Source organism: Clinocottus analis, unplaced genomic scaffold, assembly GCF_023055335.1.
Source record: "Clinocottus analis isolate CAN_PGR_092001 unplaced genomic scaffold, fCliAna1.0.p SCAF_18, whole genome shotgun sequence".
Lineage (NCBI taxonomy): Eukaryota > Metazoa > Chordata > Actinopteri > Perciformes > Cottidae > Clinocottus > Clinocottus analis.
In genome coordinates this window covers 12,669,956-12,682,255 of record NW_027175909.1, presented here as the reverse complement: position 1 = coordinate 12,682,255, position 12,300 = coordinate 12,669,956, and the positions used below count along the sequence as shown (strand labels likewise).

The window sequence follows — 12,300 nt, the reverse complement described above, 5'->3', positions numbered from 1 at the left end:
TTAAATGGGAGTCAATTACCACTTGATGATGTTTGGGCTCCTCTCGTCACCTGACAAAAGAGCTCTCGCATGAACACCTTTCAACGGACACAAACACCAAGAATTCCCTTCAGAACAAAATGTCATCCATCACATTCGTCGGACAGCAAATTGTTAGCTGCTCAGAATGGGTGTAATCTAGCATTTTAACACAGCACCTCACTGCTTGGAGCAGAGAGCAATACGTTTGTGCAGCTCCATCAGCCTGTCCAGGACATTTCAGAGCATCTGAGAGCCTCCCGCTCTGGGCGCGAGGGAGGAAGTGGTTGATTCCTGCTGCTTGCTCTTTGTTTGGCAAAAGTAAAGAGAAATGCAAAATATTCCAAACACAAACAGACATTTTCATACCAAGTTATACATAATCGCCGCGAGCAGTCAGGCCTCGGCTGCAGACCAGCCAATTTACTGCTCGAAAAGCTGAACCACAGACTTTGATCTAGTGTGCCCATTACATTGATGTGTTGTTGCCTACTGGACCTCTCAACAACCTCTCTTGGTATCAGGATGCTTGTTCTTGTTAGACGGGACAAAAAAAACACAATTAACTCCCACAGACAGTCCGTGCACATACCGCTGGGTCAAGACTTGTCTCTAGTTACCTGGGCAGAGTTTCTCTGTCTCCCATACACTCATGCACAGGCTGCTGTTACACCTTGCAATTCATCACCACAAAGACTCAAATCAAGCCTTTGTCCCTGGCTCTGCCTCGAGCTCTGGGAGAAACTTTCAGCCAGTAAGCATTGGCGGGAAGACAGAAACACCTGGCACAAACTAAACCTAATTTACCAGAATCACTTGTTGACTTCAGTGCTTTTTTCTTTTGTTTTGTTCAATCAGATGTGTTTGATCATGTCATGAGTAGAAAAGGAAGCACAAAACAAGACAGATGACAATGTTCTGCAAGTGCAACTCGCATTACGAATGTGCTGCCAGCGGGTGTCCTGTTTACAGCTTCAGGATGAGCTCAGCATCCAGTTAGGAAGTGGACAGCTGGACCAAGCATGTCCAAAACTGCATTCTCCAAACAAAGATCATCCTGACCTCTGAAACATTTGCTTGCTTCAGGGAAGAGTCTGTTATCCTCTCATTCCCACCAGCCCTGATTCCTGAAGGGTCCAGTCATGAACAGCAAAGCCGAGCAGGAAGTCTTACAGATGCCTTACGAGAACTGTGTTGAGTCTCCATGACTCATTCCTGAATTCGCCAAAACAAAACAATGTTCCTGCGATTGCAGAGTCCTTTTCAGTTTCAACCCAACAAAAAGTCCCTCGAAGTATATGCGGAACAACAGCCACAGGAATAACCAGTTTAAACATCCTCCAGATTTGTGTTGTCCATATCAATTTATTGACATACGGTGGCAAACAGAAAACGACTTTGATGGAGTCATTAAAGTCACAATCTATTCTCAGCCTCCTCACACACAGAAACACACACTTGTGACTGTAAATCTTTTTATTCCTGACCCCAAAATCCATCCGGCACGTCAAAGAGTTGCACTGTGAGGAGCCGTTGCTGCGGGGCATGCCTGTTCTTTGTCAGGATGAGTTGGGTCGGGAAAAATAAACTTCTGGACAGGGAATGTGGAGACATTTTCCGGGCAGAGTAACAAAGGCAGCGCTGTTGGACCTACAGCAAGGAAAACACATCAATGTCTGCGAAGGGTTTGCTTGGCACAGCTCAAAACACTGTTTGAATACACTCAAGTGTGCCCAGCATTAGCAAGCTAATCATAGTACCGGTGGTGCATTAATATTAATTGAGGCCCTGGGGCAACGGACATTTGGAGGCCCTTCCGTCCCTTCACATTATGTCACAGCAACTTTAATTGAATGGACAGCAACTAATATAAAATGCCTTCCTAAACAGTAAAGACAATATGAAACCCATCATTATAAGACAATATGTTATCAATAAGCCAAGAAAAAGCAAGCAGAATGAGACAAGTAGGCCTGTGTGCACAGCTGCAACTTCTGAGAATCCGTCTTTTAAATTAAAAACATGCAAACATCACTGGTAATGTAACTTTATACATGTATAGGTTTTTGACCAAAAACTATACAATTTCCTAATTTGGGATGAGTATATAAAATGCCCAAAAAGTCAAACTTCAGCCACGGTAAGTGCATTAAAGCGGCATTGCATTTTACACCAGGAGAAAGAACAACTGCATGTTATAAAACTGTAATGAATGGGTTTCTAAATGAGCATGCTATTAACATGATGAACAGGCCAATAGACAGATTGATGGGGTGAGTCAGGAGGCCGCTTACATGTAATGGCACTAACTGAAATAGATGACGGTCTTTTGCATTTTGCTGACTACATCCTCCCTTTAAAGAAACACAAGGAAATCAGTCACAGGTACAATAGTCTCGCATAGAAAGACAGACATCTCAACAGCGTCAGCGCTAAAGGAAGGTCTGACTCCATCATTCAGCTCGAAGAGGAGAAAACACTCTGCCTTGTTTCAACTGTAAATCAATCACAAACTCCTTTGTTACTTCTTTGTACTGTTGTATGTTGTAGACATTAAAAAGCCGTGTGAAGCAAATTAGTGGTTTGTCATACAAATACATTTCACAGAATTTGGTCCTTGGTTTTACAGAAGTAGCTGCTTCTGGTTTCTTGTTGGTCTGAAATAAACTGCCTCGAGCTAGCTAATTCAGCTAACGTTAGCTCCAATAGTTGGTTGAAAACACTGTTTCTTATTTGTAACCTGTAACCTCAAAAAACAAGTATTATGAAATGCTACTTGGCATTTGAAAGTAAGCTAGCTTACGAGCACACTTTTGATCTTGTGGGGGTCTTTGGTTTTGGAAAGAAAACCACTTTAAACTCATACGGAGTATCTCTGTTACCAAAGCCCCAAGTACACTGGTTCAACATGTGACTCCAAAGCTTACTGGCACCAAACAAGGAGGGAAACAGTGAACGGTCACTCCCATATTTCAAAGTGAAATACCGGCACAGATGCCAGGTTTTGTTTTCGCCAGACCTTTATATCTGATGACATAATAAGTAAACAAGACTAAGAATCTGACCAAACCTTCAGTGCCAAATTTCAGTCTGGACTGAGGTTTGAAACTCAGCCATTACGACAACATACCGATCCTGCCTTGGTTTATTCACTCGCTGCTGTCTGAAATCCAAAGTACAAGGGTGAAATCAAGAAAACAACAGAGGAAGAACGTGTATGGGAAATGACAGTCACAGATTCAGAGTGTGAGAGAGAAAACTTTCACACACAGTTGCACATATAGGCAAAGGCATGTAGCAGCATGCCGTAAACCCTCTGAGTGGCACTTGCTATTGTGGGACAAAGCCAAGCCGGCGCTCCTGCTGGGCTCAGGATATGAAGCCTGCTTTGGGGTGGGGTGACAGGCTCCTCTGGCACCTTATCTTCTTTCAGCATGACTGGGCAGCCTGAAACACCACGCTCTCACCGCTCCTTCATGATAGCCATGCATGTAACACTTTGTTCCCCTTTGGAGAGCCGCCTCTTTCAGCGTCCTTTTCCTTCTTTGAGCGCATCAAATCTCGGGTTGCTTTTCATCATTTCGGTGCAGACGCCGCGAGGATAAGAAGCAGGCACATAATGTAGTTTTTACATATGCAGAAGCTGTTTTTGGTTTGGATGCACAGCTACTTGCGGCCGGTTGAGTGTTGTAAGAAAACAACCATGATATAAATATGGGCGATATAGAGAAAATCAAATATCACAACATTTTTGACCTAATACATTGATATAAATGTTGCTATGATATTGTAGGATTGACGACTAACGCTGAGAATATTTACACAATGAGATTTTATGATAAATATTCACCAGTAATGTGGATATACTACTACTAAGTAGGGCTAGGTGATAATTCAACATGAACATTTATTGTCTTTCAATGGAATTGTATAGCGATTTATCTAAAAATGTGCTTATTTTGCACCAAATGTCTGGATTAAATTAGAAGGTACTCTGTACTTTTCATGTGTAGAGTAAATAAAACCATGTGATGCAGAATTATATATTGAATTACAAGAAAGTGTTGATATATATCGTTATTGAGATATGAAACAACCGTTATGGTGACAGGTGGTTGTGACCATAATGTGTGTAAAGTGAACATAGAACATTCTGGTGAATTCAGAAAATTACATAATTTCAATGTAATGCAGCCTTTAAAACTAGGAAAAGACAAAAATGTGTTCATATTACAACATGTCTAATATTATCTAAAATATATCCTGATAGCAATAAAATATTGATATATTGCCCAGCCCCACTAGATACAGGTCAACATCTCCATTTTTTTCCATTGCTGTTCTGTTAAACCTGCAGGTATTTTCTTACTTCCCCCCCATCAAACACAAAACGCCTCTCCAGCAGGTTCGCTGTGTACGAAGCATGAAATCAGCCAACAGGGACTCCTGTTACAGGCCACACAGCTGACTGCCATCCAGCCAACCATTTTATACAATATGTCCTCCATAAAATCCCATGAACTTTTAGGTTACAGTCAAATACCAGGCCTTTACTGGTGAGCATCAAGGTTTTACCCCTCTCAGGCCTTCTGTGATCTAATGAGACACTCAAAAGATCCTGCATGAAACCCAGCCGAGGTAAAAACCTTTACTCATAGTTCAACTGTTCAGAAGTCCTCAACACACGGGCACGATAACACAAAGATGAAAGCATGTGACTGGCATTAACATGGAACAGATTAGACGACTTCAAAGGACAAATCCACCAAAGAAAGCTCCACATTGTTATGGTCAACGATCATGGTATTTTCCACGCAGCTACAAACTAGGAGGAGGATGTAAAGAGAATCTTAATTGCACATTTTGATGTCGGCCCTTCACTTCAAATAACTCCGATGCTTTATTTTGCACCAGCGTTCAACTATCATACAGAAATAAATCCCTCAGAGATAGATAATCGATAGATAGATAGTTTTCAAGCTCGCTCAGGTCACGTGTCACGCGCTTCCATTTTGTTTTTACCAACATTTCCGCCTATATTTCCATTTTGACAGCATTTTCACTGTGTATAGAAACTTGAACTCGTGACACACCCGAGAAAGTACACCAACTCCCTCACCAACACCTCATCACAAAAATACTTCTAGACCTTCAGAGAATACAACCGTGTAAGAGCATCTAAGGAAGGGATCATCCTCTCACATTCTTACCATTTATTTATTCTAATAAAATGGCCTCTTAATCATTGCTCAGTCTACTGTGGAGTCCAGTATTTATATAATGCAGCTGTAATTCTTATGAAGGTGCTCATATATATTCTAAGCCCCCTCCCTCTCCTCGTTATCGCCCTAAAACATCCCTTCCAGGCAAAAGAAAAGCCAACCCCTCCCACCTAAATAAAAAACACTTTGCTCATTTCACCCCTCAGTTGATGATCTAGCATCTCTTTCACGGCAGCCTCCCTCAGCGGAGTCAACAGGAGCAGCAGATAACAGCCCGGCTGTGGTCTACTGGTGGCTTAGCGATCATCTGTGGAAAAGGGATGTTTATCACGAATGGAAAATGCTTGTCATCTCTCGCTGAGCCGCCGACGTTCAAAAGGGGAAGACTTCCTACCAAGGCGGCTGCTCCTGCCTCTGACCTTTGCAAACTTGCTTGATGGACAAGATCCACAATTTTGCCTGCTCTGAACAAGCTAAATAAATCACACAGGATAGAAAAAGGCCAGGGAGCGAGTGCAGAGAACTCTGGTGGAGCTCTGCAGCCATCGGGAAGTGAAGGGGCTTTCGAACCACATGAAAGACAATGAGAAGCAGCTAAAGAGGAGCTTAACTGCGCTGGGTTTCATTAACTAGTGGCCTCTTTGCTCTTTGTGTCTGAGCCCATTGAACTCTGTGTGCCGCTCCGGCCCTCTCAAGCCGTCAAACTGAGCTTCTTCCAGGAGTACAAAATGGGCAGGGAGCTCAGGAGTCGAGGGCCAGGCGTGACCAAATGCAGGAGCCTGCTGGTGCTGTTGCATGCTGGTACGGGGGTCGACCCTTTCCTCCCTGCCGCCGCGATGTATGGCGCGGCCCACTGCGTCTGCATGCGGGGCGGCGCATAAAGCCCCGCCGCCGCCGCCGCCGTCGCCGCCCCTCCTTGTCTGTCGACCCCCTCACACCACCCCACCCCCGTCATCCATTCATGGCAGATCCTTTCAGCGGGTCATTCAGAGGGCCAATAAAGAGGCGAGCTCTTTCTGTCCGTTCTGAAATGTGCAATGTCAGAAAGAGGGGGAGACGGGGGGGAGGGATGGAGGGATGGAGGGAGGGCAGATTCCAAGAAGGCTTACAATCTCTTCTCAAAGGCAGATCGAGCCGGACCTCCCATTTTGTTCTCCACGGACAGTTTGTGCCGGGAATCATTCCTCAAGCGTGACAAAGAGAAGAGAGCATTTGTCATGAAAAGGGACGAGGTTTGATATCAAACCTGAATCCTTTTTTTTTCTAAATCCCCTTATCGAATCGTTTCAGGTTGTTTGTTTGGTGAGAAATGGACTCATCTCTTAGAATATAAAATATGTACTGTAGGAGTATTATACCTTAACCACTGGGATTGGAACAGAGTCTCTGATGTTGGGTTAAGTTATGTTCATGCCTCATTTCCTCTGCATGGTTCAGCTCAAACTCACTTTTGGGACCAGTATTTCATCCACTGCGGATAGTCCCGCCCAGTGAAGGCGACCCAACGTGAAACTACCATGACATCATCTTCACCACAACACTGACTGAATCCTTTCAACGACAGCAACGCAGATGAACGTCTGTACTTTGAATAAAGTAATAAACAAATTGCGGTGGCTTTAGAGTGCTGCAGAGATTGCCTGTTTTTGTTAATGGTCGTGTCAACAAAAAGACATGAAGACTTTTCCATTGTTTTGGGATTCATGGCAGACAATTATGATATGATGATATGAAAACGTTCTGTTCAGCGAGATAATCTTCACAAATTAACTTTTATGAAGCGTAAATGCCATTCGCAGAAGTTGAACGCTAACGTTAGCCTGTAGACGAACTACATTGTGCTCACAAGACTTCACTTCACCACCCCGATGCTAAAGGCGGACTCATTTAGACACTTTTTCTTATGACACGTGAAAGCTTCAAAATTCAAAAGACGGGTATTTACTGATGAACTTTATGTCCTAAAACAAAATATGAATGTGTTATTTCAGGCATCTAACCAAAGACCCATTAAAAAAACACTGACTTTGAGATGAGGGAACAGGAAGTGAAACTCATTTCCTGGTTGAAGGAATCTGCTGGCAGGCTTGTCACGATCCGAACATACATCGGTACGACACGTGTGTCACTCTCAACAGAGAAGAAAAGGACGCATACTACTACTACTACTACTACTACTACTACTACTACTACTACTACTACTACTACTACTACTACTGCTATCATCAGCTCCTGTATCAATAATTTAATCCGTAATAAGTTGTATTTTGACTTTTTTTAACGACATCTGGATGCAGTCTGATGAACACAGACTGCAAGAAGGAAAAACTGGCACACATGGAAATGCGATGAGTAAAACTGTAATGGTGTATGTCCATGTTTGTGTCACACATAGATCTTATGTCCATACTGTGTATAAGTCAGTAAATATACTCATATCATGCACGCCAACACCATCATACTGCAATTCATGTTTTATTGATCCACTAACTAGAAGTAGAAAACTACCTCAACCAAGCATTCAAACTACTTGGACTTTCCAAGATTTCTTCTTTTTTATGCGCTAATTGAAAAGCGGATGGAAATTAGCGTCACGTCGCTGAGCTCATGTCATCGGTTCTGTTTGCAAACACCTGTCAGAGTGAGACAGCGGGGACTACCTCCAAATTGTGACTGACAGTTTTGAGAATGGATTTGTTTACTGGGGAGTTTAAGGAATCCAGCTGACTTGACACTGAATTCATTGTCATGATGCTCAAACTTCAGGGGAGATCTGCACGTTTCTCAGCAGCTTACACTCCCGTGTGAAAGTGTGTTTGTGCGATTTGAGAGGTGGCTGCTGGCAGCGTGATGGACGAGGGAGCTGGAAACGTCCACATCGGTGCCTGCGAGAGCGGATTGACCCTCCACCAACCGAAGAAACACAACTCTGTTCGCCCACAACAAACTAAATTCCACACAACCGCAATTTTAGCACATTAGCAGCCCTCAGCGCGGGCTTTTAAATGAGACCGCAGGATTACGCGAGGCAAGACTTTCTCTCTCACGCTCTCGCTCTCTCTCTCCCTCTTTTTCATTCTCCTATCGCACATGCAGACACACTCCAGACTCGAGTGGAACATCTCTTTTTTCCACTCGGAGAGAAGCACCGGAGTGCAAATTAACCCCCCAAAAGCCGCCTCAATTCTGTGAGTGTGCCACTGGCGAGAGTATCGCTGGGTGAGCATCACAGAGCCACAGACTGAAATATTATTTGAAAGAAGAAAAAAAGAAAAGAAAAACGATACACCAAGCTCACAGGATGTTGTGTAATTTTACCCAGATGTGCTTTACAGCTCATCCAACTAATACACGCGAGGAGAGCAGCCAGTCCTTTCACATCGCAGGCCCTGCTGGAGCTGCTGAGACCAGAGTCGCTTCACTGGTACCTGAATATTTTACTTCGAGGGAGTGGAGGAGTCCACCTGCACTTTATTAATAAACATCTATCTAAGGAAGTACAGGGGGGGCCGCTCCTTACAGCACAGTCGAGGTCAGTCCACGACAAGGGAACCACCTCGCCCAGATGTCTAAAAATACTGTCCTACATACTAAATGTGTCCGGCCCGAGCAGGAGATGGAGCGATGAAGCACTCCGAGAGGAATAGGCCCTTTTTGTTAATGGATGTTGGTGTTTTCCTGAATCTGTAGCCTCTAAAACCAGCCTCATTCTGGAAATACAAAAGCTGTTGTTTTCTACCAAAGCACTGATGTGAAATGAGTGCAGCAGCAGCAGCAGCAGCAGCAGCAGCAGCAGCAGCAGCAGCAGCAGCAGCCGCCAAGCAGATTGATTGAATTCATAAATAAGAATAAGAAAGACTGTGTGAAACTGAAAAAGTGTGTGTGCGAGCGGCCACACACGGCCGATAGCATCTCTCCCAAACTGAGCCGTGCATTCCAGTAACTCTGTGGTCTGCACTCGCACACACGGGTTTAATTTACAGTCACTGTCAGCAGCCGAACATTTCTCTAACCACTATCTGATACGTGATGAAAATCCACTGCCAGCAATAAAAGCTCCGGGAAACAAGAGCTCGCCTGTGTGAACGGGACCAACGTCGACATGAACTTATTCCATCGTCTGTCAGAGGGCGAGCTGTGTGTGTGTGTGTGCGTCTGTGTGTGTGTGTGTGTGTGTGTGTGTGTGTGTGTGTGTGTGTGTGTGTGTGAGAGAGAGAGAGAGAGTGAGAGATGGACTATATTTGAGATTAGTGGCCTTTATAGGTGCACACTCTGTGGCTTTACAGTGGGGATATTGTTCTCACACGGGAGTCCTCGTCCTCCAGTGTTGACTGTGTCGTATAATTAAGACTGTGTCGACATCAAGATGACATGGACAGAGCGTGCAGGTATCCAGCAGCATAACTTCTCGGGGGAAAGCACCTGCACCGTGCAACGGTTACTGATCTCAAATCTGCACAAAGTTGCAGAGGGTTGTGCCAGGTCAGAATCTCACATACCTGGCACTGGTTGTTCTGACTGTATTACACATACATAATATATAGAGAGTAATTAGCTCACCCTGACGGCAACTTAATGTGCAAAGATGGAGGGGGTGGAAGGGGGGAGAGGGGGAGCTAATTAACTCAAACGTGTAGTAGTTGTGAAAATATGATAATTAGAAAATAACAAAGTCTTTGATCTCGACAGAAGAGGGAGGATAGTAGGTCATGACGTCTTACTTGCTCTTCAAAATAATAGAATAAAAGAGAAACTGCCTTTGGGGTATTCTCCTGTTTTGCATACCCCCATTAAAATATGATAAATAGAGGGTTAATGCAACGAATGCAAGTGAGCCGAAAACAAAGCCACGCAAACGCTCCACCTGTGTCTTTTCGGCTGCATGTGTTGCACACGCGCTGAAGACACGGACCTAAACTCAGGTCCTGCTCATGCCCAGTAAAAGGTGTAAAGGCTCTTACCGTCGCTCGCTGGGACCTCGGCTCGGGCATCCCCCAAACACTGCAAAACTAACACAACTCCCACGAGAAGCTCGACCGTCTTCGCACCCGCCATATCCAAGTGCCCGCCGCGGATTCCTCTCCGTCTTCCTCGTGCAACCGACCCCGCTTCCCGGCGGACTCCGTAACTCTCCTGCCTCTCCTGCTGCTTTTTAAAACGGAAACCTGCCTGCGCTGCACTGAGCCGCGTTTTGTTCCAGCGTGTGCCACACTGCGCGCTCCTGGAGAGTGCAAACGCGCTCGTGTCTGACAGGCTCTCCGCCTCCGAATAAAACAAGCAATCACAGCGGAAGAAGGAGAAGAAAGAAAAAAAGTTCCCCACTTTAAATGTTCGTCCCAGTCCGACACCCTGGTCGCATCCCACTGGTTGGAGGTGCAGTGTGTGTGTGTGTGTGTGTGTGTGTATGTGTGTGTTGTTGTTGGCTAACGCGCTCCTGGAGAAGACAGTGCGCTCCCTCCGTCATCAGCTCCTCGGAGCCAATGGCTTCTTCTTCTTCTTCTTTTAGATGCCCCGTGTGGTGTGTGTGTGTGTGTGCGTGTGTGTGTGTGTGTGTGTGTCTGTGTGTGTGTGTGCAGATGAAGCTGCAGGAGACAAAGCGTTCCTCCTGCTGCCAGGGGACAGTGGAGACTTTGCCTGAGGACATGCTCTGCGGCGTGTCTGACAAGCAGCGTGTGAGTGATGTGAAGATGCGTTCAGGAGCCGCCGCTGCAGGCCTCCTGTTTGCCAGCAGACAAAAGATGTTGAACATGCATGGACTCATTCCTCAGAGGGCTTTGTTTGCATTCAGTGTGAAGGCTTTATTCAAAGATATACGAGACGTTTAGGTTTTTGTATGGGTTGTTTAGGCGACTTGTTATTGTCTTTGAGTGACGGTCTGCTTCTCGTGTGTTTGTGTTTGTGGTGTGTTTGTCCTCCCTCACCTTCCTGTAAGGAACAGGTGATTGAACTGTGAGGGCGCCCTCTTCAGGTGCAACTTGGATCATAATAGGCTATTAACCTTTTGTTTGTTGACCCTGGCTTTCCTTACTGCAGACCCCTTATGCTGTAAAGCATTGTTATATTATAGGTGCAAAATTAAGTGTTTCCTTGAAATACTTTTCCTTCTGAAACTCAATAACTAACAATGTATATAGCTGGTAACCAAATCCCCTGATGAGTGTAAAATATTGTTGTTACACCACCTGATTTATTTGATATTTGCTATATATTTCCTTTGTTTGATGAAAGAAAACCAAGTTATTTAAAGACAAAGAATTGTACAGTACCACATCGTTGTTTGGAGTCAGGTTAGGTCCTATTTGTTATATCTCTTTCAAATTAATCTAGAAGGAGAAATATTAGTTTATAAGCAATCCTCACAAATAAAAAAGGAGACAAAGCTGATAAAACAATGCAAATATCTTCTTTTTTTTTAGCTGTGAAAGTGAGACAGAGGTCTCCAGGATCCCAAACAAAACAAAAGGGTTGACGGCTGGATGGTAATTTTTAAAATAACTCCCATTTTATTTACCCTTCGTTCCCTTCGTCGGCTGTGTTTTTTTTCACTTTTCTCAGGAGCAGCCAGGGATTGAAGAGGGAGGGAAGTTTCTCCTGTGAGGGAACTTTTTTCCCCCTCATTGCTTAGTTCAGGAAGGATAACTTGGACCACATGCTTGTTCCAATTAAGACACTCACTGTGGGAACTCAAGTCATGGAAAAGCTAAGGAGAGGAAACTCCTGCATAAAGGAGCGCTTTTATCATTGACTTGGCTGCACATTGAACATTGAGAGTTTTGTGCTTAATGGATTTTCAAACTTTCTTTAGTGGTTCATACGGTCTAGAAGGTAATACAAATCATCGGGATCCAAATGTCAGAGAGCACAAATATTCTGAAAGAACACCATTTAGCTCCCAAATGGAAATGGATCAATAAATAGCAATTACGTCACTAGCTTAATTTGTTATTCCTCTGACTATCTTCTCCTGCCCTTAAAATACCTCAGACCCATTATCGTTTCAGGCGACTGCCAACCTCTTGGCTGCAGCAGTGATTTTGTGTTTTGCACAAAAAAACATAGC

General features: G+C 44.3%; 1 protein-coding gene across 3 annotated transcripts in view; it reads right to left on the bottom strand.

The window, feature by feature from the left end:
- plxdc2b (plexin domain containing 2b) overlaps positions 1–10,696 on the bottom strand; it is an 83,804-nt gene extending 73,108 nt beyond the window's left edge. The window contains exon 1 of one of the 3 annotated variants that reach the window (XM_068582211.1): positions 10,202–10,696. In XM_068582211.1, the coding sequence (XP_068438312.1) occupies positions 10,202–10,295 (94 nt within the window). In that variant the 5' untranslated portion in view covers positions 10,296–10,696. The remainder of the gene's footprint in view (positions 1–10,201) is intronic. The other 2 variants (XM_068582212.1, XM_068582210.1) reach the window with 2 other exon arrangements.
- Positions 10,697–12,300: the final 1,604 nt, after the last annotated feature.